Source organism: Lynx rufus, unplaced genomic scaffold, assembly GCF_022079265.1.
Source record: "Lynx rufus isolate CCGP_SWC_20201006 ecotype Redwood Valley unplaced genomic scaffold, mLynRuf1.p SCAF_2, whole genome shotgun sequence".
Lineage (NCBI taxonomy): Eukaryota > Metazoa > Chordata > Mammalia > Carnivora > Felidae > Lynx > Lynx rufus.
Window position 1 is genome coordinate 110,531,841 of NW_025814834.1, and position 25,520 is coordinate 110,557,360.

A 25,520-nucleotide genomic window follows, 5' to 3' on the forward strand; every position below is an offset into this window, starting at 1 on the left:
ATGCAGAATTTTGTTTACTTTTTTTTAAAGCTATGTTGTTAGCACACAGAACACGTCATTGTTGTTTTGGGGGAAAGGCTTATGTCACTAATAAATACCTCCAAAATTAGATTGATACAGGAAGAAAAACACTTTTCCCTTTTAGTTTTGAGAAACTTCCTCTTGGTTCCTGGGAGGAGGGATTCCTTGATGTTGACACATGTAAGCCACCTTGGCACAGACGCCTTGTGGTGTGGAAAAACTAAAATTCATTTTTTATGCCCTCTTCCCCCTCTCCACCTTCAACTTCAGTGGGACCCCAAGCAATGGTTCCCAGTGTGTCAGGCAATCTGGACTTTCCAGTGTTACCATGGAGATGGTATCCGTTAAAAGAGTTCCTTTTTTAGTTTGTGGGTCTTAAGATTGATAATTCTGTCATTTTCATTTCATTTCCTGAAAGTCGGGGTCGGCTTGTGAAAAGTTGTTAAACAACATGCTAGATGTGAAATGTCAGCCCTCACTCTGATGTTCAGAGCACCAGATGAAGACTTCACAAGGTTGCAGAGAGGCGTTCTGATTTGGGTAGTCCATTGAAGAAGGGAGTCTGAATGTTGTATGCTGTTAATGACTGTCTCCCCACGTCCTGCCTGAAATACCATGATTGTTTATGAAAAGTGTCTTTAATAAAGCTGGATACAGTTTGGCTTGCAATTAAAAAAATAATAATAATGGACTACATAAATGGGGGAAAGCTACAGTTCCTTTTTACAGCAGAATTCCCATTAATAAATGTAGAAAGAACAGTGGAAATAGAAAAATCACTATTTGGTAAAAACCACAGTAATAACCACTGCAAACAAGAATCAAGGGATACTAAAGTTAGTGGGAAAAAGGATGAAGTGGGGCGCCTGGGTGGCTCAGTCGGTTAAGCAGCCGACTTTGGCTCAGGTCATGATCTCACAGTCCGTGAGTTCGAGCCCCGCGTCGGGCTCTGTGCTGACCACTCAGAGCCTGGAGCCTGTTTCAGATTCTGTGTCTCCCTCTCTCTGACCCTCCCCCGTTCATGCTCTGTCTCTCTCTGTCTCAAAAATAAATAAACGTTAAAAAAAATTTATTAAAAAAAAAAAGAAAAAGGATGAAGAGAACAGGGTATTTATATACTCATAGAGTATCTCCCCACAGGATGTTGATTAATTACAAAGGAAAACAGTAACTTTATAGCAGAGAAACCTCAGGAAGACACCAGTTTTACCAAATGATCAAAATTATTATGACCAGTAATTAGACACATCAACACCAGCAGATATGGCATCCTGAGAAGGGTACATCACTTCTGTGGTATTTTTGCCTAAAAATGCTTAACTTCAGTCTAGTAAGGAGAAAACAGTGAGGTTTGTCCTACAAAATAACCCGCCAGAGTGTTGCAGTGGCAAGGAAAGACTGAGGAACTATTCCAGATTGAAGATGAAGGTGACAGGACTCCTATATGCCATGTGGGATCCTGGACTAGAAACGGGATGCTCATGGGACACTTGGCAAAATTCAAGTCAGATTAGTAGATGAATTCCTAGTATTAGATCATCATTAACCCCCTAGCTCTGGTCCTTCCACTGTGGTTAGATGAGACGTTAACATGTGGGCAGTCTGAGCCAAGGGTGCTATACTGGCAACTTTTTTTTGTAAGTCTAAATTTTCAAAATAGAAAAGACTGCGTGCTGGTAGCCAGTGTCAAGAGGGGACAGACTACAGGATGGCAAATAACTTCCAACTAAACTTCTGACATGATCAGTTGTCAGCACTGCCCACTGCTGGGAATGTTAAGTATTCTGAGGCTTCCTTCACTGGGGGGGTGGGGGGGGGTGGAATGCTGAGGGTGACTGAGGAGGTCACCCTCCTCAGGTCACCCTCCTCAGGTGGGGGGGAGAGTGGGGGGGGAGGATGGAGTGAGAGGAAGATAGAATGCATGAACTTGGTGGTGAGTACAGCACTGTTACATGTGTTCCGGACACCTTTTTGTAGGCTTGAAATGTTTTTATTTTTATTTTGAAATGTTTTTATTTTTATTTTTTTTAATGTAGTTTTATTTTCTTTTTGTTTATTTTGAGAGAGAGAGAAAGACCCCACTTGCTCAAGGGCCCTTGGTCAAGAGTAGGGGAGGGACAGAGAGAATCCCAAGCAGGCTCCCCTATCAGCACACAGCCCGACACAAGGGGCTTGATCTGAAAACGTGAGATTTCTAAGCCAAAATCAAGAGCCGCGGCTTAACTGACTGAGCCACCCAGGTGCCCCAACTTGAAATGATTTTAAATAAAAAATTTAAATTAATACGTATGTGACAGAATTCAAACAGCACTTAGGTAGAGTGAAGAGTAAGTCCTTGTCCCCAATTCCTCCCCTCCTCTCCCACTCCCAGGTAAATGCACGTCAGGTAGAAACAAACAGATATGTGTATTTATTGTTCAATAAATGGAAGTTGAGAGCTCTCTCTTAGGTCAAGGGCATCTAGGGGAGTCATGAAGACTGAGAGCCAGGAAGCCTCTGCCAACAGGTGAAGGAGGCCTTTTCTGCTGCTGTGCTTTGTGCTGAAAAAGAGAAAAGACAGCTATGTCTGGATACCATCAAACACGTCTTTCGTATTGCAGCTTGCACCCTATGAGTGAGTCATAAAATCAGTTTAGTGTTTCATGCTCGTTTTTATTTTTTAATTTATTATTTAAATGTTTATTTATTTTTGAGAGAGAAAGAGAGAAAGCAGGGGAGGGGCAGAGAGAGAGAGAGGGAGACAGGAGACAGAATCCCAAGCAGGCTTTGCTGTCAGCACAGAGCCTGATGTGGGGCTTGAACCTGCCAACAGCATGATCATGACCTGAGCCGAAATCAAGAGTTGGACACTTGGGTGACTGCGCCACCCAGGCACCCCGTGATGATCATCATTTGTAAAAAAACAGAAGAGAGGAACAGACGATGGTAGGAGTAATCACCTGTAATAGGTGAAACTTAACCTTTTTGTGAAACTTTGCTGCAATGTAAAATGTATTTCTTACTGAGGATGGAGGTTTAAAAAAAAAAAAAATTGCAAAAACACTGCCTTAAGCCACAACTGGCCTAAAGCCAGAACCTGGATCACCAAGACAGTCAGCCGCAGGCTGAAGGTGACGGGGCTTGTCAGAGTTCCTGGGAGCAACAAGGCAATAAATGTGCAGGCCTGACTTCCCTGAAACTTTGTGTAAGGACTAAGCTGGTTAATGGGTAACCAGGAGCACAAGGCTTAGCTCCAAGCAAGCGTGTGGTCCCAGGGGACCCCATCACACCACATAGGGTAGAGCTCTGAAAGACTGTACAGAAGAATCCTGGGTCCCCAGGCTGCAGGGAGGAGGCCCCTGCCCCAGGGCACAGCAAGTTCAGCGACGACAGAAGGTGGCCTGAGGCCGGTGAAAGGCTCTCCTGCTGGGTGGACAAACACTGGGGTAAGGCTTAGAGGGCTGGAATGGCTCCCCAGGGTGGGAATCCCCTACCCCCGCCCCAGAATGTGCTCTCCAAGGACAGTGTTGCCTTAATTAAGAGCCCGGGCCTTGAGCACCCCTGGAATGTGGACCGCAAGCGTGTAAAGGTAGATCTAGTAAACACTTCAGGCTTTGGGGGCCATACAGTCGGTCATAATTGCCCAGTACCAATGTCCTGAAAGCAGTCATGGACAGATGTATCACATGAGCGTTGCTGTTCCAGTACAACTTTTCATGGACGCTGAAATTTGACATTTGAATTTTATATAATTTTCACTTGTTACAAAATACTAATCTCGTCGTATTTTTCAACAATAACAAAATGTACAATCCATTCTTGGTTCCTGAGCTGAACGAGAACAAGGCAGGCCAGATTTGGCCTGCAGGCCAAAGGTGGCGAACCCTTGCTTTGGACATTGCCCTTCCTCCCTTCCCTCTCTCCCTTCTTTCCTCCTTCCCTCCACCCTTTCCCCCTCCTTCCTCCTCCCCATCCTCTTCTCCTCCCTTCCCCTCCCTCCCTCTCCCCCCTTCCCCTCCCGCCACCTTCCTCCCCCCTCCCTCCCTCCCTCCCTCCCCGCCGCCCTCCTCCCCGCCGCCCTCCTCTCTACCTCCCTCCCCTCCCCGCCCCCGCCCTGCGGCCCTCACCCCGGCCCAGACGCGGCGCGGTCAGGGGGCGCTGACTCACCGGCTGACTCAGCGGGAGGGCGGCGGGGCCCCGGGCTTGCTGGCGACGAGGTCGGCGGCCGCGCTGGCGACGGGAGAGGACGCCCCGCCGCAGGACGGCCCTTCCGGCTTTGGCTTCCGACCCGCGCGGAGCCCGGCATAGGATGGCCCGGGGGACCCGGGGCGCCGGGGGATGGCAGGGGCGGGGAGGGAGACCCGGCCGCGCGAGTCCGTTCGGGCCGCCCTCCCGCCCGGAGAGGCCGGCGTGCAGCGCTCCTCCGCTCTTCCCACGCCCGCGACCCGAGGTCCGGCCCCGCCGCCTCCAGGCAGCCTTCCCAGAGGGCCTCTTTGGGGCCGAGTTACCTGGGCCACCTCCGTCCTGGCACCTTCGGCCTGGCTCTCGGCCGGCCTGTTATGGGTCTGGCTTCCTCGCCACTGTGAGCCTCTTGGGGATGGCGGCCGGGTCTTAGTAGGCTCTGCATCCCTAGCGTTAAACGGAACTCAGGCGAGGAGGAGGTGGGACGTGTGTTCGCGTGAACAGTTTTAGAGAGCCACGTTGGGGCCCAGCCGTACCCGACTCCTCAACCCGTGATAATCTGTAAAAAATAATTATACGTGTGTATGTATTACTTTAACATAAAAATATGAAAAATCGCTTATTTGAAATCATTTATTAGAATCATAAATATGAAATATGAAAAATCGGTATTTACTGGAAATGATATATCCTATATTATTTACTTTTGTGTAACATAAATGCTATTATTTAGACAGAACAATAGGATTATTAATGGCAATTAATAGTAGTAGGACTACTTTGTGAGAAATACAAAAATAGTTATATAATGTTTTTATTCTCTGATACAGCAATTTATTTTAACTCATTATTGGATACTTAAAATTTGTATTAAGATACATACATGTAAAAGGCTGCATATGGTATGATTCCATGGCATTCTTCTATGATAATTTACAAAAGGCAGAAGTACGGAGACAGTGAAAAACCCCTGCCAGGAGTTGGGGGTGGGGTGGGGGGCGGGGCAGGGAGAAATAGATGAAGCAGAGATGATTTTCAGGCAGTGGAAATACCATGTGTGATACTATAACGATGGACACATGTCATTATGCATTTGTCCAAACCCCTAGAATGTACCACATCAAGAGGAAACACAAATGTAAACTAAGGACTTTGGCTGATTATGATGTGTTAAGGTAGGTTCGTTAGTTTAACAAATGTACACTCTGGTGGAGATGGTGATGGGGGGGGCAGGAAGGCTATGCAGTGGGGGTGGAGAGTTGGGGGGGGTATATGGGAAATCTCTGTACTTTCCCTTCAATTTTGCTATGAACCTAAAACTACTCGACAAAAATAAAGTATTAAAAAAAAAAGATACATACATGTAAGACTTTTTAAGAGGAGAATGTAAGTACAGTAGGACTAATTAAACATATTACCAATATTTAACTAAAAATAGCAATGATATTTCTGTCCTATGATGCAGTGGATATTTTTACCTCTTTCTGTTTTCTTGCCGCAGCCTTTAGGAAACCCTTCTTTTATGTAGTGGTCTAACTAGGTATGGCCAAACATCATATGCTTTGACTTGTAGTGCTGCGTTTATTAAGCCCACATTACACTAATGCGTGCTGTCAGTCCAGTGTGATGGCATCAAGGTACCGATCCTCTCAACGAAATCATTTGAGCACGGAATACTTTAGATCTTACTAACAACAGCAGGTTTTTAGACTTGTAGGGATTAGCTTCCAGCTCTCCAAAAATGCCCATCCTCTTTGTATCTGTAGGCTGGTTTTGTAGACCAGCTGTTCTGTCAGCCCCTTTGCATCAATAAATTCAACACCTAAAGTTGCATCCTTTTGAAACATTTTGAAGCACCCTGCGTGTCATACAATTACAAAATGTAATTTTGTAATCTCTCTCTCCTTCTCTGTGTGTGAAAATGGTTTTAAAGCAGAGATATTTGAGCTTATGATATTAAAGTTGGATTACAAATTCCAGTCTTAGTAAAGAAGTGAGAAAGTCCTGTTTAAATTGGTTGTCCTCTTCCAGTGACATTTTGTTTTACTTCCCCAAATCTGAGTCATTTTTTATTACATGAGTTTTTGTTATTTCCTGCACAGAACATTGAACACCTCAGGTGCTGTCAGTTCATCCTTTTTCAGGATCCTTCTGGCCTCTTCAAAGATCATCAGTTTTGGAAAGAACCATTTGTAAATTTCCACTTGAATGCAATCCTTTTCTCCATTCTCATTCTCAATATGTTTCCAAATTAGAGGACATTCTTCTTGTCCTACACTTTGAAAATATGATTTGATGGTAGCCTAACTTTTTAAGATCTCTTCCATGACTGGTGGCGATGACAGCCCTCTCATAGGCACATATGTGTAAAGGAGACCATCTCCTTCCACTTCTAGAACATCAAATAGCTCATTAAGTGCTTTTGCATATTTTGAAGAAACTGAGAAATAACCAAACCTTTCATTGGGAAAGCCTCAATATCACAGGAAGCAAACCACACTCCATTACCCATGTGTGCAGGACATTCGGCAGGTAAGACCTTTTCATTTTCTTTGGTAATGGTTCATAGCCCGAACAGAATTTGCAAAAATTGACATTCGCACCGTCTGTCAAATGTGCAGGGAAGCAGTGCTTCCTTTGTATATCATCAACATTTAAAATTTTTTTCCTGAAGTTTCATTAAAATCTTCCTGGAAATCAAAAAGACCATTTGAAACTCCACTTTTCAAATCAAAGTGCTTAAGAGGTAGGAGAACCTTTCTTTATTGCCATGGTTGGACTCAGTCCTCTGTATACTATGGAAAGCATGATTGTTGCCCTGTAAAGGGGCAACACATCTGTTATCAAAATTTTATCTGTGGTTCACCCACAGGATATTTCAGGTACAGCCTCTGAATGAGGAAATGTAACTTTACTCGGTGTCATAGAACAATCAAAGGAGCAATATATTCATTCATATGGTACGCCCATGCTAATTCAGCAGCCACTATTTTTTTTTTTTTTAATTTGAGGGGGAGAAGGGGCAGAGGGAGAGAAAGAGAGAATCCCAAGCAGGCTCCACACTCAGCTCGGAGCCTGATCCAGGGCTCCATCCCACAACCCTGGGATCATGACCTAAGCTGAAACCACGAGTTGGATGCTCAACCGACTGAGCCACCCAGGTGCCCCAAGCAGCCACTATTTTCAATTGAGAATTGAGGTCTTTGGGGGAGACCAAAAAAAAAAAAAACCCAAAAACCTCTTTTGATTAATTTAGAATTACTTGCCTGTTTCCTTGAGGTCCTGTGAGAATCATCTTTTACATTCCTTTGTCCACCATGCTCACTCCCAAATTCTTCTCTCCGTTTGGTGCAGTATGCCCTTTTTGATGATTTACCTCCCTTATCCAGCTGCCATTAAAATAACACAATCTCTTAGCTTTCCAAATAACCGTGACATCTGGTTCATGCTGGCATTGATATTGTAATCATTCTCATTTTCATTATCTGAACTCTTAAAAAAAAATATGGTCACGATATTCACCACGTCAAGATCAAACTAGCACTGTCTAGATACACAGCATGATAGTTAACTCACAGGCAGAGCGGATGTCTGTGCTCCCAGTTACAGTGCACTTAGGTCATCACCAGGGTGATGTGATAATAGGTGATGCGTGATCATTAACCACAGGTCGCGGAGGTCACGGTTGTCCTCGTCAGCAGCAGATACTGGGGGAGTCCTGGGTCCATTTGGTACAACAACCAGTATCACCTTCAGCTCCTCTTTTTTGTGGTCACCTTTGCATTTTGTACCTTTTCCCTAACCTTCTGTATCTGTCACTGAAAACTGGGACTTTTCTCATCCCAGGGAAGAGTTTACCAGATGTAGGACTTCTGGTGCTAAAATCGGGACAGTCCCAGACAAACTGGGATGGCTGGTCACCCCAGCACATGCTTGTCGAATCAGGAAATAAGTCAAAGATAAATACTGTATGATCTCACTTACATGTAGAATCTAAAAAAACTGAACTCAAAGATTAAAAAAACAGATTATTGGTTACCAGAGGTGGGGGTGAGGGGTACAGTGGTCAAATGGTACAAACTTCCAGCTATAAATAAGTTCTGGGGATGTAATGTGCAACATGGTAACTATAGTTAATCATTCTGTATTGTATTTATGAAAGTCACGAAGGCAGTAGGTTTAAAAAATTCTCATCACAAGAAAAAAAATTATATCCATGTGAGGTGATGGATGTCAACTAAACTTACTGTGGTGATCATTTTGCAATGTATACATATATTAAATCATATTGTATGCCTTTATCTAATATAATGTTATATGTTAGTTTTATCTCAATAAAACTGAACAAAGTCTCAATAAAAAAAAATCAATTGTATTTCTATATGCCAGTAGCACACAGTTTTAAATTGAAATATGTAAAATGCCATTTATGATAGCATTTTTAAAAACACAAAATAAGTAGTGATAAATTTAACAAAATATGTTCAGGGTCTATATGCTAAAAGCATACCAAACACTGGTGAGAGAAATTAACAAAGACCTAAGTAAATGGGGACAAATACCACACTAATAGATCAGAAGACCATTCTTAAGATGTCTCTTCTCCCCGGATTGTTCTATAGAATCAACTCAATCCATTCAAAATCCCAGCAAGCTATTTTTTTTAATTATTTTTTTTAATGCTTAGCATCATTAGTGATTGGGGAAATGAAATGAAATACTACCACACACCAGTAGAATGACTAAAAATAACAAAATTAAACCAAAAACTGACCACGCCAAGTGCTGGGAAGGATGCAGAACAACTAGAACACTCATATTTTGCTTGTGGGAACACGAAATGGTATGGCCACTTTATTTAGCAGTATTTATTAAATTTCTTTATTTATTCTGAGAGAGATGGGAGGGAGGGGCAGAGGGAGAGAGAGAGAGAAAATCCCAAGCAGGCTCTGTGGAGCCCAACGCGGGGCTTGAACTCACAAACTAGGAGATCCTGACCTGAGCGGAAATCAAGAGTCAAACGTAACCAACTGAGCCACACAGGTGCTCCTGTTTTTGTTTTTTAGTAAAAGTAAACATGTACTTACACATAACTCAGCAGTCCCATTTATACATATTTGCCCAAGAAAAATGCAAACAACTCAGCAGTCCCATTTATACATATTTGCCCAAGAAAAACGCAAACATAGCCACACTAAGTCCTCTACATGAATGTTCTAGAAGTTTTATTAATAATAGCTAAGAAATCACTAAGGAATCTACTCCTGAAATCATTGTTGCACTATATGCTAACGAATTTGGATGTAAATTAAGAAAAATAAATAATAGCCAAGAAGTGGTGAATGGGTAACCAACTGTGGTATATCCATATAATGGAAACTACTCAGCTACAGAAACTAGTGATACCCATATCCACATGGAAGAGTCTCAAAAGCTTTATTTTATGTTGAGTGATAGAAGCCAGTCGTAAAGTCTACATACTGTAGGACTCCATTTATATGCCATTCTAGAAAAAACAACAGAGTCCAGATCAGGGGTTGCCAGAGGCTGCTGGTGGGGCACAGGGGAATTTTCAGGGTGACAGAAATGTCCCATATCATAATTGTGGTGGTTACACTATTACATGCATTTGTCAAAACAAACAGAACGGGGGTGCCTGGGAGGTTCAGTCGGTTAAGCGACCAACTTTGGCTCAGGTCAAGATCTTGCGATTCGTGAGGTCAAGGCCTTTGCCGGGATCTGTGCAGACAGCTCAGAGCCTGCAGCCTGCTTCGGATTCTGTGTCTCCCCATCTCCTTGCCCCTTCCCCACTTGCACTGTCTCTCTCTCAAAAATAAATAAATGTTTAAAAAAATTGTAAAAAGCTAACTTTATTGTATGAAAATTATTCCTCAAACTTTTTTTTTTTTTTTAAAGAATCTGTGAGTCATTGTGCCATTGACATCAGGCTGCATCCGTCCATCTCCACTTGTTAAAGGGGAGCTCCCCAGGGCCTGTCCAGTTTCTCTCTTCCCTGCCTGACCTGGGCTGAGCCCTGAGCAGCTCCAAGGCTTTCCTGCAGGAGGGAAGGGATAAGACGCCGGGGAGCTGGCGAGAGCCTGCAGCAGTCCCATGAGCCTCCATCCCGCCCCTCTGGTCAGGAGGGGTAGCTCAGGTTGGGTTCTGCCACCCATGCAGGTCACAGAGTCAGAGCCAGTGCTCTGGAAGAGTACACCCCAGCCCCGGGGAGATTGGGGCCTCTGGATGCTCTGAGCCCATCGCCGCTGAGCTGCCCCACACAGGGCAGCTGTCCCTGCCTCTCCCTGTCCTGCCTCTCCTGCCCCACCTCCTGCACACCTTCACAGGCACTTATCAACAGGGACACCCACTTTCCCCAGGGTTCTGATCCTCACAAGCTTCACGTGACACCTCGCTGTCTCTCTAGGATACTGGGGGGAGCCAAAAGAGGACATTGGTGTTGACTGATCACCAAAGCCTCTGTCCACCTTGTAGAAAATATTTAATTCAATCCTCATACCAACCACCTGAGGTGCACACTAGTCTTGGCCTCATTTTACGGATGTGGAAATTGAGGCTGAGGGAGCCAAGATGTTTAAACCCGTATGCGCCTGACCCCGAGGATGACCATGCTGGAGGCCATCTCATGGTTTTGCGCCACACACACCCCCACCCCGCCCCGCCCCACACACCTTTGCTTCTTATGTCTCTGCCTGTGTCCTCACAAATGCAGCGAATACCCTGCCAACAGAGGTCCTTCCTCGCTCTCTCATTCATGGCTGTGATGCTGTGGCATCTGGAGTCAGCCTGACTTCGGGCCAACAGGGGTGACTCACACCTGGGAAGGAACACCCCGGCGGCGACAAGGCAAATCGGCAGTGCCTCCCAAGCCAGGCCAGGCGGCCCCTTGGAACAGCGGCCTGGACCCTCCCTCGGGACCAGAGGAGCGGCCCGGATGGAAACCGGTTTCCTGGAGCACTGACCCCTGGCTTCGCGGCAGCACTCCTCAAGTGATGGTGGCCTTTCAGCCAGCACAACTCAGGGACTAGCTGATGGTGGGTCCGGGTCCCCTGCACTGCCAGCCAGCGAGGAGCCCAGGAGGCAGGCTCCCCCACCGCGGTGCCCCAGCAGGCGGACAAGCGTGAAGAACCTCCTGCCCTTCTCTGGGCAGCCTTCGGGGCCTCCGCAGGTCCCTGCATCCTTCACTTATCCCACCGCAGCTGCCTTGGCTCTCCCGGGAGCCAGGGCTTTGGGCCTCCGGGTGGGTGGGGCTGTGAGCACAGCAGGCAGGGGCCCTTATCCACCTTCAGGACCAGCGTGGGCGCCCTAGGTAGGCTTCACCCGGCAATGACCGTCTTCGCTAGTTGGGGCGGGGGGGGGGGGGGGGGGGGAGGGGGCTCCAGCCTAGAACAGTGTGCACTTAGAAGGGCGACACCAGAGCAAGGACGGGGGCGCGCTCCACCCTCTCATGTGGTCAAGCATATGGTCTCCGTGCTTCCTGCTGAGTCCTGAGGACCGCGTGTCCCCTTCTCAAAGCAGCTGCCACAGACCCTCCCACATGGCCACTGGCTCTCCACCCCCACAGGTTCCCTTCCAAGTTCTACTCCCTCCTCCTCCTCCCCCTCCCTTCCACCCCTCCCCATGCCAGCACCTCCCCTGCTGTTTGTCTCCTTGCCCCCTCTCCCTCTCCTCCTGAGGGCCCTTCCTCCATTACCAGGGTCCTGCCAGTCCTGTGACCTCCAGCTGAAGCCCCACCTCTTCCAGCAGCCTCCCCTGGCCACCCCAGCTTGTGCCGGTTTCCCCTCACCCCATTCTTTGCCTTCTCAAGCGGCTGTGTGGGCAGCACGAGGGCTTGTAGCCCCACAGCCCAGGCATGGTGCTGCACCCGCCTAGGTGGCCTCCCATGGTAGGATCCAGAGCTGCCCCAGTCAATTTAAGGGAAGTTAAGGAAAGAGGGGGGTTTCCTAGGAGAGGAGAGGACCCTCAAGAGCCTAAAGCCAGGATGTGCCCACTCAGGAGGTAGGGGCCTCGCCTTGCTGCTCCCTCAGCTTCCTCGGTGTCTAAGGTCTCCTGTCTCTGCCTCTCTCACTCATCTGTATCTTCCTCCTCCTCAGCTTCCTCTGCTTTAGGCCCAGACACGGACGCCCAGGCCAGTGCTCACGGTGGAACGAGAGTTCGGAGGCCCTACTCCTGGGACCGAGGTAGAGAATCTGATCGACCCCCGGGTCAGGTGACTTTCCTGTGCAGTCCCAGAGGTCAACGGGGGCAGGGTCACATACCCCCTGCAGGGGCTCCAGCTTTGAGGGGTGTGGTCAAGTCCTCCGGTAGCCAGTTGGATATGGGAGAAATGGGTGCATGTCCCATACGGTGCATGCAGGGAAGCAAGATGCCTAATAAATGTTGGAAGGCTTAAGGACCAGCGCCAGGGCTCTTTCCCAGCATCCTAACAGCCTTTCTGGGACCCAGTCTGTTTTTCTCACTTGTTTACAAAAGCAGCCAAGAGGTGCCAGGAAGACCTGAGTCTACTCCAGGTCTGCCACTTAGCAGCTTGGTGAATTTGGGCAACGAATAAGAGATTTCTGAGTGTCCTCATCTGCAAAGGAGAGATTATAAGAGTAGCCATGTGCCATTGTAGGGGGCAGCTATAGGGGTGACTGGAGCTGAGGGTCTAGCCCAGTGCCTGGCACTCACGTGGTAGGGACCCTGAGAGGCTTATCTTTTCAGCACGAAAATTGGAAATCGGGATAGTGTATCACTATGTAATTGACAGTGTTTTTTCCCCCTTTTATACTAGCACATAAAATAGGTGCATCTTACAGTTAATGGCATCCTAGATTTGGTGAAATATGGGATCATTACCAATTGCGCTGGTCTGGGGAAAACTGCAATATATCTGGGTAAAAATGTCCCCATCTGCAACATAAGGACAAGGTCCCTCCTTTAGGCAGCCACTGTGAGGCCAAAATGAGACCACATCTGGAGACAGCTTGACAAGTGCTCCCTCCCTCCTGGTTGGCACCAATTGGTGGACAAAGGTGGGCTTTGGGCAAACCAGGCCATCCTGAGCTGGGAGCCTGTTTGTTTATCTGTGGAGGGGGTGGCCTCAGCACTGAGGGCCAAGCAAATATTTGCGGTTATGGATTAACTCGAGGTCCAGACTGTCATGGCGGCAGGACGGCGACCTTGCAATTTCTCCCTGGCCCACCCCAGTAAGTCCCCTTCGAGGCAGGTCTGTGAGGGGGGTGGAGGACGGATGGGCAGATGTGAAGTCTGAATCCTCCAGCCAGGGTTCGAGAGGCTGGCTAGAGCTTGGGCTAATGGGAAATCAGGGCTCTGCCACAAGGCCGGCCTGGGCACTTGCTGGCATTCCTCAGGCCTGGGTGCCACAGTTCCAAGGGGCCTTCTTCCCAGACTCTGAGGCAAGGAGAAGTCGTCAGAGGGCCTCCAGGGACGAAGGACATCGTCAGGGGCAGCTTGGAGCCCAGGAGCTGTCCTCCCCCACCTCACCCCCACCTCTAAACCTAGGGAGTGGGGGAGGTTGCGGATGGGGCAGGCAGGCCTACCCCTGGGGCTTGGAGGCAGTGGAGGGCTTGCTCCTAGGTTTCCAGCTGGCAGGGCTACTTCTGGGGCTTTGTAGGGCAGCCGGTAGTTTGGGGCAGGGGCTAGGATTCTAGGCCTGGGGCCAGGTCCTAGCTCGGCTGTGTCATGGCTGCGGGTTTTTAGTAAGCTACTTCACTCGTCTAAGCCGATATTTACTGAGCGTTTGCTGTGTACAAAGCCTGTCTTTAGAGCATTGTATTTAATTCTCACAGTAACCCCAATAAGGCAGAAATGACAGCTTTTCTAACCATTTTACAAATGAGGAAACTGAGACAAGGAGCAGTTAGGTATCCTGCCCAGTATTGCTGTCCCGGAGCTGGGATTTGCACCAAGTGTTCTGACTTGGTGGCCTGGCTTCTGAACCATGTACCAATTGCTGGGAAAACACCACGAATGTCCAATAAATGTTAGCCTGGCCATCAGATCAGCAACGGCACCACCCCCTAACCCTCACCAAAGAACAGGACAAGGAAGGGCAGGAACATTCTGGGCTCAGCTGCCGTGGCCCTTTTGTGCTGAGTCACCTTTGATCTTCCCCAGGACTCCATGCCCTTTCTTCCTTTTCTCTTCATCCCTCAGACTCTGGGGAAATGCTGTGACCTTAGCCCCACATAGGCAAGGACACTGAGGTGCCAGTGGTTCTCTGTCTAGGGAACAGGGACCCACCCCCCCAGCCTCAGTCCTTGCATTCAGCTGCCATTTGGGGGGCCGGCCAGCAGGCAGAGCAGGGCTGGTGGGGCTTCTGGAAGCTCAGGAGTCCTCCTCAGACGGGTGTCAGCAACTTCAGAATGTGGCAACTCTCAAGCCTCTTCCTGTTGGTGACCATCTGGGGAACTTCCGCCACACCAGCTCCTCCTGGTAAGGCCACGCTACTCCCTCCCTGGGACCCTCCGGGTCTTCACAGGCCCTCTTGGGCCGCACAAGGCCCTCACACCGCACAGCATCTCCTCTGGGCCTCATGGGGAGGTGAGAGGCACACATGGGGAGGAAGTGACTGACAGTCCCCTGCAGGCCAGCTGTTGGAACCCAGCAGCTACTCCCTGGCGGGTGGAGGCTGCGGGGTGTGGGGGGGGAGCTGTGACAGCAGACTACTGTTGTGACGCAGTTAGCCCTGGGGGTCATGTCCCAAAGCTCCTTCCTCCAGCCTGGGAGTAGGCCACAGAGTCCCCCGGGGCCTTTCCCCTCCACCCAAGTACTTGCTCCCTCAACAGCCAAAGCCAGGCCTGGCCACCACCCCACCCAGCTGCAGGGCGGCCTCTCCTCCAAGGCAGTGACCTGAGAGGTGACAGCCCTGCCCCACCCCTCCCTCAGCCCCCACAGCCAACAGGAGGAAACCAGGGCACCTCCTGAGGCCTGAGAGGGAATAAGTTGCCAGTGTCGCCCTCGCCCCAGGCACACCAGCTACTGTTGGCATTTGTGCCTGTTCTTGAGCTGCTCATCTGCCTGGGTCGGGGGGTGGGGTGGGGTTCACTCCCACCTGTGGTCCACTTGGCTTCTCTATCCAGACTCTGATGCCTTCCTTTCCTGGCCTTTGCATCAGCCCCTCCGGCCTCTCTTCCTCACTTCCCTGACCTGGTCCTTCCATCCCAGCTGTCCCCAACAGACACCTCTCAGAGCTCTGGAGACAGGTCTGCAGTCCTCCAGTGGTGCCTGCCTGAGGGGAAGGCTGGGAAGTGCTCCTCCCTGCTAGGGAGGTCAAGGAGGAGCGGGGAGGGAGGAGGGACAGCATCAACACAGGGTTGCACAGGGATACTTAGAGAGCAATGCCACCGACTGAACTTTGCAGTCTTGGTAATAACAGCAGCATGTAGCACTGGGTGCTCAGTTCTGTGTCAGGCCCTGTGCCATCTGACACCATTATTCCTCATGTTTGCATGAATAAACTGAGGGTTAGAGAGGCAAAGCCACCCGCTCAAGGTCACACATGGAGCTCAGGCTGGGTCCCAAGGGAGGGCTGCCTGGCTCAGCACACGAGTGGCCAAGTCCTCTGTCCTCCAAGGCCGGCCATCTGCTGCCTGTGGAGGAAGAGGGCAGAGGAGAAGGGGTCTTAAGTCTGGAGGGTCCGAGACAAAACCCCTCCTGGCTTCACTGGGCTCCCTGCAGTGCGGCCCCTACCCCAGCACCCACCCACCTCAGGCCCCTCCACCAAAGTGAGCTCCCCCTCCTCCCAAACCAGACTCAGTGTTCTCCAGCAGAGAGCTCTCCCACCGGGTGCTGCGGATCCGCAAGCGAGCCAACACTTTCCTGGAGGAGCTCCGGGCCGGCAGCCTGGAGCGGGAGTGCGTGGAGGAGATCTGTGACTTGGAGGAGGCCCAGGAGATTTTCCAAAATGTGGATGACACAGTAAGGCTGCAGTGCTGGCTGAAGAGGGCGGGTAGGCTGGTGGCCGGCGGGGGCCTGCAGGATGAGCAAGCTGGGGCTCCACTGCTGAGGCCCTCTTGGGAGTCGGGGAAGCCTTAGGCTGGGACAACAGTCCCACTGCAGGAAGTTCAGCCCGCTCTCTGGCCACTGGCCACTGGCCACTACTGCCTCGCCTGTTCTCTGTGGCCAAAATGCCACCTTCTCTGCTTCCAGCCACGCACCTGCCCATCAGGGTGTCTGTTCTGATGTCTGTTCACATGCACTTGCTCTGTGCCTCAGTTCAAATTTTCAAGGGGCTAAATCTGATTGCTCAGGAGATCTGAGGGAAGAGCCCATGTCCTCTCTGGCTCCCAGGGCTCTGTGGTGGCCCTAAGGTAGAAGGATGGATTGGTAAGAGAGGTGGATTTCTGATACAGGACTCAGACCCCCTCCATCCCCAAAGGCTTACTTGAACTACTAGGACAAAGAGTTGTGCTGCCACCAGGGGGCCCCTTCTGAGCTGTCTGTAGGGCCTTCCCAGGCTGAGGGGGAGCTCTGGTCTGCCCCTTTGGCTGCTACCTCGTGGCCTAGATCCCCACAGCCTCTTTTCCCAAATGGCTTCCTCGGCTGACGCCCAAAGGACTTTCTGCAGCCACCATCTGAGCAGATCACATCCCTCCCGTGGCTCTCCCACCTCACCCTAAGATCTCCCAGGCCCCACAGAGCACAGCCACTGCTGCAGGGGCCTGCTGGTGTTAGGCATCCTGCAGTGGATCTCAGGTGTGGTGGCCCCAGACCAGCAGCAGCAGCAGGGACTTGGTTAGACCAGCAGACCTTCCGAAGCAGCAATCAGCATCTAACCCAGAAGGTTTCAACTTTGAGAAGCTGGCTTAGGGAAAGACCATGAGCATGAGAAGTCCAGAAAAGCCTAAAGGAGTGATGGGGGCAGGAAGGAGGCTGAGCAGCCTGGTGAGGGATTTGGGGTCCCTTCCCCTACAGAGGCTGTTGTGGTAGCAGACAGCCCAGAGAGCAGGCTTCCAGACGCAAAGGGGGTAGGGTGGGGTGAGTGGGAGGTGGGGTGGAGATGGCAAAGGAGGTACAGGCAAGGAGGAGTGTGGCCCTACCCTGGCTGGCCACCTGCCCGACAAGCCTTTCCCTCCCCTGCCCCACCTGGGTGGGACCCGGGAGGGGACCCGCGGGCTCCCCAGGCACACACGGGCTGACGGCCCCTCATGCTGCCCCTTCTCTCCACAGCTGGCCTTCTGGGCCAAGTACATCGGTGAGTGCGCTCTCCATCCCAGGCCGCTGTGCCCGTGCCCCCTCGGGTTCTTTGGGCCGCAGGAGGGACGGGGACGGGCTGGCGGCACCAGTGACACCCCTTCGCCCGTGTCGCAGACGAGGACCAGTGCGCGGCCCCACCCCCCGATCACCCGTGCGACAGCCCGTGTTGCGGGCACGGCAATTGCATCGACGGCATCAGCGCCTTCCGCTGTGACTGCGACCCGGGCTGGGAGGGCCGCTTCTGCCTATACGGTGAGAGGGCCGGCCGCGGTAGGGGGCGGGGAGGGGGGGCGGAGGTAGGGCGAGCGGTCGGGCCCCGCGGGGCGGGGAGGGGGTGGGGGCGGGAAAAGGGAGGGGGCCCCGCGGAGCGGGGGGGCCGGTCGCGCCGCGCCACCGTGCCCTCCCGGCGCCCCCTCCCTTGTCCGCGCAGAGGTGAGCTTCTCCAACTGCTCGCTGGACAACGGCGGCTGCGCGCACTACTGCCTGGAGGAGAAGGGCGGGCGCCGCTGCAGCTGCGCGCCGGGCTACAAGCTGGGGGACGACCACCTGCAGTGCGAGCCCACGGGTGAGCCCCCCAACCCGGGGAGGGGACGGCCCGGGGAGGCTTCGGGAGAGCCAGCGAGGAAATGCGCCACCCCTGCTCCGGGTGCTCGGTCCTGGGGTCCGTCCCAGATTTGGGGAGTGCACCCCACCTGCTCTTTTCCTCACTTACCTGCCTCCCTCCAGGTGCCCCTGCTCACCTTGGGGACAATTTCCTGGAGGAGCATGAGCCCATAAGTCACTCATCTCCCAAACTGTGAGCGGATGTAGGGGGCCAGGCCTCTGGCATCTTCCTCCACTACTCCGGCTAGCTTTATTTTCTTTTTCTTTCTTCCTTCCTTCCTTCCTTCCTTCCTTCCTTCCTTCCTTTCTTTTTCTTTCTTTCTTTCTTTCTTTCTTTCTTTCTTTCTTTCTTTCTTTCTTTTAACTTAATTTATTTTTTTAATTTACATCCACGTTACTTAGCATATAGTGCAACAATGATTTCAGGTAGTGCAACAATGATTTCAGGAGTAGATTCCTTTAATGCCCCTTACCCATTTAGCCCATCCCCCTTCCCACAACCCCTCCAGTAACCCTTTGTTCTCCATATTTAAGAGTCTCTTATGTTTTGTCCCCCTCCCTCTTTTTATATTATTTTTGCTTCCCTTCCCTTATGTTCATCTGTTTTGTATCTTAAAGTCCTCATAGAGTGAAGTCATATATTTGTCTTTCTCTGACTTATTTCGCTTAGCATAATACCCTCTAATTCCATCCATGTTGTTGCAAATGGCAAGATTTCATTCTTTTTGATTGTTGAGTAATTCTCCTTTGTGTATATATACCACATCTTCTTTATCCATTCATCCATTGATGGATATTTGGACTCTTTCCATACTTTGGCTATTGTCAATAGCGCTGCTATAAACATTGGGGTGCATGTGCCGCTTCAAAACAGCACTCCTGTATCCTTAGGATAAATACCTAGTAGTGCAATGGCTGCGTCATAGGGTAGTTCTAATTTTTTGAGGAACCTCCATACTGTTTTCCAGAGTGGCTGCACCAGTTTGCATTCCCACCAGAAGTGCAAGAGTTCCCCTTTCTCCACATCCTCACGAACATCTGTCGTTTCCTGAGTTGTTAATGTTAGCATTCTGACAGGTGTGAGGTGGTAACTCATTGTGTTTTTGATTTGTATTTCCCTGATAATGAGTGATGTTGAGCATGTTTTCATGTGTCGGTTGGCCATCTGGATGTCTTCTTTGGAGAAGTGTCTATTCATGTCTTTTGCCCATTTCTTCACTGGATTATTTGTTTTTTGGGTGTTGGGTTTGATAAATTCTTTATAGATTTTTGGATACTAACCCTTTATCTGATATGTTGTTTGCAGATATCTTCTCCCATTCTGTCAGTTGCCTTTTAGTTTTGCTGATTATTTCCTTTACTGGCTTTATTTTCTAAAGACACCTTGTCCAGTCTGGCATCCCATTTCCCCTTATACCTCTGGCTTCTCATTCTTATACATTTTATCAACTTTGTATATGTACAAGGAAGTGAGAGTTTTACAACTGGTATAATGAATTCCAGCAGGTTGCTCCTCACCATGGGTCTTGTGTCATTCGACCTACAGTGCCCTAGGTGCACCCATATCTTCGGCCTCAGGGCACATTTCCTTAGTTATTTCTTTGATAATCTCCCTGCTGCTTTCTCTGTTCTCTCTTTTTGGACATCCTATTATTCAGGTCTTTTTCCTCTGGGTTGCTCTTTTCATTTTATTATCCTTCTATTTTCCATTTCTTTGACTTTGTGTTCTTTCAGGGAGTGTTCCACAACATTATATTCCAATCCATTTACTTAGAAGAAATGTCTCACTTTTTATTTTGAAATAGAGATTCACAGGAACTTACAAGGAAATGCCTGGTGGACCTGGTGGCCTGTGGGTGTTCCTGTGAGGCCATTGGAAAGCCCAGGTCACCTGGCAGAATCCCTACTGCCCAGCCCCTCAGGTGTTTAGGCCATTTCCTGAGAGGAATCCCCCAGGTTCATGTTTTGGTGGGTCCAGCCTGCTGTCCAGCCCCCTGGAGTAGAGCAGGGAAGAGTCCAGCCCCCTGGAATGGAGCAGGGAAGCTGCAGATGTCTGGGTAACTCCCTCTGGTCAGTCTTGCACATCACTCTTTCCTGTGGCTCTGCACAGTCTCTGGTTCCCCCTGTGCAGAGAATACCCCTATGGACTTCTGCAGGCTTGGAGAAGAGAGTCAAGCCACTGGGGGGTTGGCACAGAGGTCTAGGGCTTTAGTAGTTTCCTTTCCAAACTCAGCATTTCTGTCTGCAGTCCTACCTATACTGTGTTATTCGGAAGCACTGAGGCAGGGGGCGGTGGTGTTTGGTAATAAAAGCAGTCAGCTCCTAGAATCCCCTATTACTGGCTGAGATTTTTGCTTTCTCAGATAGCCAAGTCAGCTACCATGTCTGGCTTCTGGAATTTTGTTGCTGCTGTCTCCATTCTCTGCCACTATGCAATCCCCCTGCTGATGGTTGCCCATTGCTCCTACAAGTCTAAATCTCTCAGCCTGGCATGCATGGTCCATCATGAGCAGACTCTGGCAGCCCTCCCAGCCCTCCATGCTCCATCACATGCTCTCTCCCCTTGGCAGAGGACCTCACGACTGTGCTCAGAGCTACTTTGGGGGCTCTCCAGGAACGCCCACCACTTCCTCCCCATAATCTCTTACCTGTGTTAAGAGCTTGGTGGCATCCCAGCATGAGACTTTACTTATGTATCTCAGGGATTACTCCCAGTGGCCCTGGGAATTCTGAGAAGTTTAACAACCTGACCAAGGACACACGGATGGGTAGTGATGCTGCTTGATCTGACTCTTGCCAGAGTCAAACAGAGGGGATTTTCAAGTTACTGTAACTGGGTCCCTAAGCATCACATATGCCTTTACCCCTACAATGGGGCAAACTAGGCTGCAGGCAGGAAGTTGACAAAGGTGGGGGAGCAGTCTCAGGGAGCAGTACCCGGCAGGAGCTCACCAGCTTCCCCTACTTCAGTGAAGTTCCCCTGTGGGAGGCCAGGGAGGCGAATGGAGAAGAAGCGCAAGACTGTGAAACGTGACACAAGCCAAGCTGACCAAATAGATCCAAGGCTCGTCAATGGGAAGCTATCCGGATGGGGGGAGAGCCCCTGGCAGGTGAGAGGAGAAGCAGCCTCTTGGGTGAGGAATCACAGATCCCCTGCTGGGAGTTCCCCCACTCAGGATGCCCAGATGGGGAGGGGAAATGCTGCTTTCGCTTGGGGTGGGGGGCTGTGCTAATGGCGGAGCCATTTCAGGGAAAGCTGGGGGGAAAGCTGGAGGTACTTGATGGGGGATAGCAGCCAGGGTTGGATGGGCTGAGCACAGGGGCATGTGGTGGACGTACAGGAAGGCAAGCCATCATTTTACTAAAGAGCCAGAAAGATAATGCACTGCCAGTGGCATTTTAGGAGGAGGCCCAGGGTGTTTTGCTTGGAGAGGTGAGAGGTGGGAGAGGAGAGGTGAGAGAGGTGTTTTGCTTGGGAGAGAGGTGGGAGGGATGGTTGACCCTGAATACTGCTCCAGCCTCACCGTGGGTGCTAACACTTACTTGGTCCCAGGCATTGGATGGTACAGAAATCAATAAGCAGGGGATTGGCAGGCCTTGGGGAGCTCAAAGATTCTGGGAGGGTCAGGCTCCTAAACACAGCGACTCAATGGGACCAAAGCCAGGATGGCCAGTGGGACAGGACCTGATGGAACCCCAAGGGATCCCCGTTCAGGGGACTTGAGTCCCAGCCTGAGCCCCAAGGGTGAGTAGAACTCTCTGGGTGCTGTGGAGAATAACTACAGCAACAGCATGGGCAAAGGTGGGGAGAGGCCCTACAACAGGCCAACTCTGTAAAACAGGCAGAAATAGAAAATGCCAGCAAAGGGCCGTGGGTCTGTGCCTGTGTGACCAGGGAACAGGAAAGATCCACTTTTGCAACCAGCACCTCAGGCTTGAGAACCACGGCTGTGCTGCGCGCCATGGGCCCTTGCCTGGAGCTGTCAGGGGTAGTTGTGGTGATGTCACTGCCCACTCCCATTCCAGGTGATCCTGCTGGACTCAAAGAAGAAGCTGGCCTGCGGGGCGGTGCTCATCCACACGTCCTGGGTGCTGACAGCGGCCCACTGCATGGAGGACTCTAAGAAGCTCATGGTCAGGCTCGGTACGGACTGGGGCTGGGCAGGAGGGGCCTCGGAGGCCTCCAGGAGGGGTGGTGCCAGCAGCCTGGCCAGGTTTGGGGACCCTGATCCTCGGGGTGCTTGAACAAGAGGCTGCTTGAGCTCCACGGAAGGTGTCTGGGGAGAAGAGACCTCAGTGCTCCCCTGACCAAGCCACTCCCCTGGTGGGATTTGAGATGCAGTGACACCTGGTATATGGCAGGTGGGGATTCTCTTCAAATCTGGTGCCCAGGTGCTTACACACGTGTTTGCAAAGTGAGGGGGGCGTCTCACACACACATACACACACACACACGCCTATTCACTCCCACTCACATGGAGCAGGCTGTGTGGACGTCCAGTGCTGTCGGGTACAGACACCCACAAGGGATCTACATGGCCTGGCTCCAGGGCCATGCTTCACACAGACTGATAAGCTGATGGAGTTGAGTGGCAGAGACTCTGGCATCTGCCACAGCAAGGCAGCTGCAGTGGTCCCCAGGACCCTGAGTCCGGGCCCCACTCTGTACCAGTTTCTGAAGGGGCTCTCCACTGTCCATGCGGAAAAAAGAAGGAAAAGCTGTATTGAGAATGACCAATTCACATTCCCTGCAATAATCTGCCACACAACCAATGGCCAGTGGCCTCCAGTGGCACTGGGCTTAGAATCTCCAACTCCCCTGCCCCTGCCCCTCCAGGAGCCATCAGCCTTGCTGGGGAGGATCTTGTCTCTGGTGTGTGATCCGATCTTTCTTCCCCGGCAGAGCCCGTGTCCTGTTGGTTCTTCCCTCTGGGTCTTGTGTCTTGCTGTTCTTGCCCCGTCAGCTCCCCCCCAGTTGCTTGTCGCTGCGTTGCTCTCAGGCCAGCAGTGCTGGCAGGAGAGGCGTGTCTCTGCACCACAGTAGCTCCACACACCCTTTGTGGCTCCTCTCTGTGTTCCTGGCCTCCCTGCTCACTGCCCACGGCCGCCAGGCCTCCCTGCCCCATTGAGTGAGGCCTCAATTCCAACCAGCCTTCCACCCCTTTAAGACGACACCTGGCAGGGATGTGAGATTTGTGGCGCCCATGGCAGTGCCTGGGATGCGTGACGTCCGCTCCAGCTGTGGACCCTGGTGCTGCCCCCAACCACTCCAACTGCCCCCCTTGCCCCATAGGGGAGTATGACCTGCGGCGCAGGGAGAAGTGGGAGTTGGACCTGGACATCAAGGAGGTCCTCATGCATCCCAACTACAGCAGAAGCACCTCAGACAATGACATTGCACTGCTCCGCCTGGCCCAGCCCGCCATCCTCTCACAGACCATCGTGCCCATCTGCCTCCCTGACAGTGGCCTTGCAGAGCGCGAGCTCACCCAGGCTGGCCAGGAGACGGTGGTGACTGGCTGGGGCCATCGCAGCGAGGCCAAGAGAAACCGCACCTTCGTCCTCAACTTCATCAAGGTCCCCGTGGTCCCTCAAAACGAGTGCATCAATGCCATGCACAACATGATCTCTGAGAACATGCTGTGCGCGGGCATCCTTGGGGACTCACAGGATGCCTGTGAGGGCGACAGTGGGGGGCCTATGGTTGCATCCTTCCGCGGCACCTCGTTCCTGGTGGGCTTGGTGAGCTGGGGCGAGGGCTGTGGGCGCCTCCACAATTATGGCGTTTACACTAAAGTCAGCCGCTACCTTGACTGGATCCACAGCCACATTAGAGCTGAGGAGGCCTCGCTTGAGGGCCAGGTGCCTTAGCTTCCCTCAGGCTTGTGTCTGGAGCCCAGAGGCCACTCGTGGAACGGGGTGGGTGGGGGGGCTGGATGGCTGAATGCAACAGTTGAGACATTAAAGGGGACATGTAACAAGCACACCAGCTATAGTTCTGTCTCTCTTTGCATCCCTTTTCTGGGCTGTTCTGAAGGAAGTAACATTTGTGGAACATCTACTGCATGTCTCACACTTTATGAACACAGTCTTTTTCAGCTCTGTGGGGTGGGGAAGAGCTGAGCCAAATTTGGTGGGGTCTGAGGCTGATAACATTTGGGGGAGGAGCTCTCTTTATGAAAAAGAATAAAAAATGTGACCATAAAACTGTGGGAGCCCCTCTCAGGGCCTTGGAAGGAGACTGCACAAAGCAGAGATCTAGAAGTCAGAGCTTTACAGTACACCCAACAATGAAGGTAGAGGTTTTAAGCTCATATTACAGAGGGGAAAACTGAAGTTTAGGAGGGGTTACATGGTGGAATCAGGATTCAGATCTAGGCCTGACTCCCAACCCCCCTGTGCCCCTGTGTGTTCTCCACTGTTCTTGGAGGGCAGCTGTGTTGAGCACTTGCTGGGTATGGAGGCCATTATCAGCCCAGTGGGGGAAGTAGCCAGAGACTCAGAAGGTGTTGGTTCAGCTCAGAATGAGCTCACAGCTGAGGAAGCTGTTTAAGAACAATTTCGCAAAGGGGCGCCTGGGTGGCTCAGTTGGTTGAGTGTCTGGTTTTTTATTTCAGTTCAGGTCATGATCCCGGGGTCGTGGGATCCATCCCTGTATCAGGCTCTGCACTGAGTGTGGAGCCTGCTTAAGATCCTCTCTCTCTCTCTCTCTCTCTCTCTCTCTCCCCCCCCCCCCCCGCCCCTCTACCCTACTTGTGTGCGTGCACTTTCTCTCCCTCAAAAAAAAAAAAAAAAAAAAAGAAATTCACATGAGCATGAATAGCAGTAAGTAGGCGGCTCTGTGTTGAGCCAGCCTTATGGGCATAACTGGATGAGACAGAGAAATAAGTAAGGATGTACTTGATAAAGAGGGACAGAGGTGAGACGAAGCTGAGACAATTGGCCTAAAGTCATACAACGAGTCTAACTCTTTGTGTAGCTGTGGCCAAGCTATTCTCTTCTCTGGGCATCGGTAAAATAAAGGGATTAAATGATAACATTAAATGGTTCTCAATCCTAGCTGTACGTTTGAGCCTCCTGGGGAATTTTTACAAACATCCAGTTGCCCCCTCAGAGATTCTGGTTTAACTGATTTAGAGTGGGGGACCCTGACATTGATAATTTAAAAACTCCCCAGCTTATTTAAAAGTGTAGCTAGGGTTGAAAGCCACCGGACCAGATGGCCTTTAAGGGCCATTTTTGCTTGGATAGGCCCTAGTTCTGAGCCTCCGTACCAATGACAATGAAGACCAGCAATCTGAAAAAGGACAGCACAAGTGAGTCAATAGTGAAGGAGGCCCTGACTTGTGGTTATACCCAGCTTGTCAGAGCCACAGCTGCTTATTAGAGACCAGAGACCCCAGGAGGCGTGCCTGAGAAGGGGCCTGCAGGATCCATCTCCTAACAGATGCAGCAAAGGGGTAGTAGATGGGACATCTAGGGAGTGGGAGGAAGTCAGGCCCAGGGCTGGAACCACC

General features: G+C 50.9%; 1 protein-coding gene across 1 annotated transcript; it reads left to right on the forward strand.

Moving 5' to 3' along the window:
• Positions 1 to 14,405: 14,405 nt before the first annotated feature.
• PROC (protein C, inactivator of coagulation factors Va and VIIIa) lies at positions 14,406 to 23,914 on the forward strand. Its single transcript, XM_047084807.1, has 8 exons — positions 14,406 to 14,637; positions 15,956 to 16,122; positions 17,374 to 17,398; positions 17,515 to 17,652; positions 17,831 to 17,965; positions 20,974 to 21,113; positions 22,030 to 22,147; positions 23,297 to 23,914. The coding sequence occupies exons 1-8, from the start codon at positions 14,568 to 14,570 to the stop codon at positions 23,872 to 23,874; spliced, it is 1,371 nt and encodes a 456-aa protein (XP_046940763.1). The 5' UTR covers positions 14,406 to 14,567; the 3' UTR covers positions 23,875 to 23,914.
• The last annotated feature ends 1,606 nt before the right edge of the window (positions 23,915 to 25,520 follow it).

Bases quoted from the DNA above. Each gene is read 5' to 3' on its own strand.
- PROC (XM_047084807.1), top strand. From the start codon at position 14,568: ATGTGGCAACTCTCAAGCCTCTTCCTGTTGGTGACCATCTGGGGAACT. The intron at 17,399-17,514 runs GTGAGTGCGCTC...CCCGTGTCGCAG, and splicing joins CTTCTGGGCCAAGTACATCG to ACGAGGACCAGTGCGCGGCC. The intron at 22,148-23,296 runs GTACGGACTGGG...CTTGCCCCATAG, and splicing joins GAAGCTCATGGTCAGGCTCG to GGGAGTATGACCTGCGGCGC.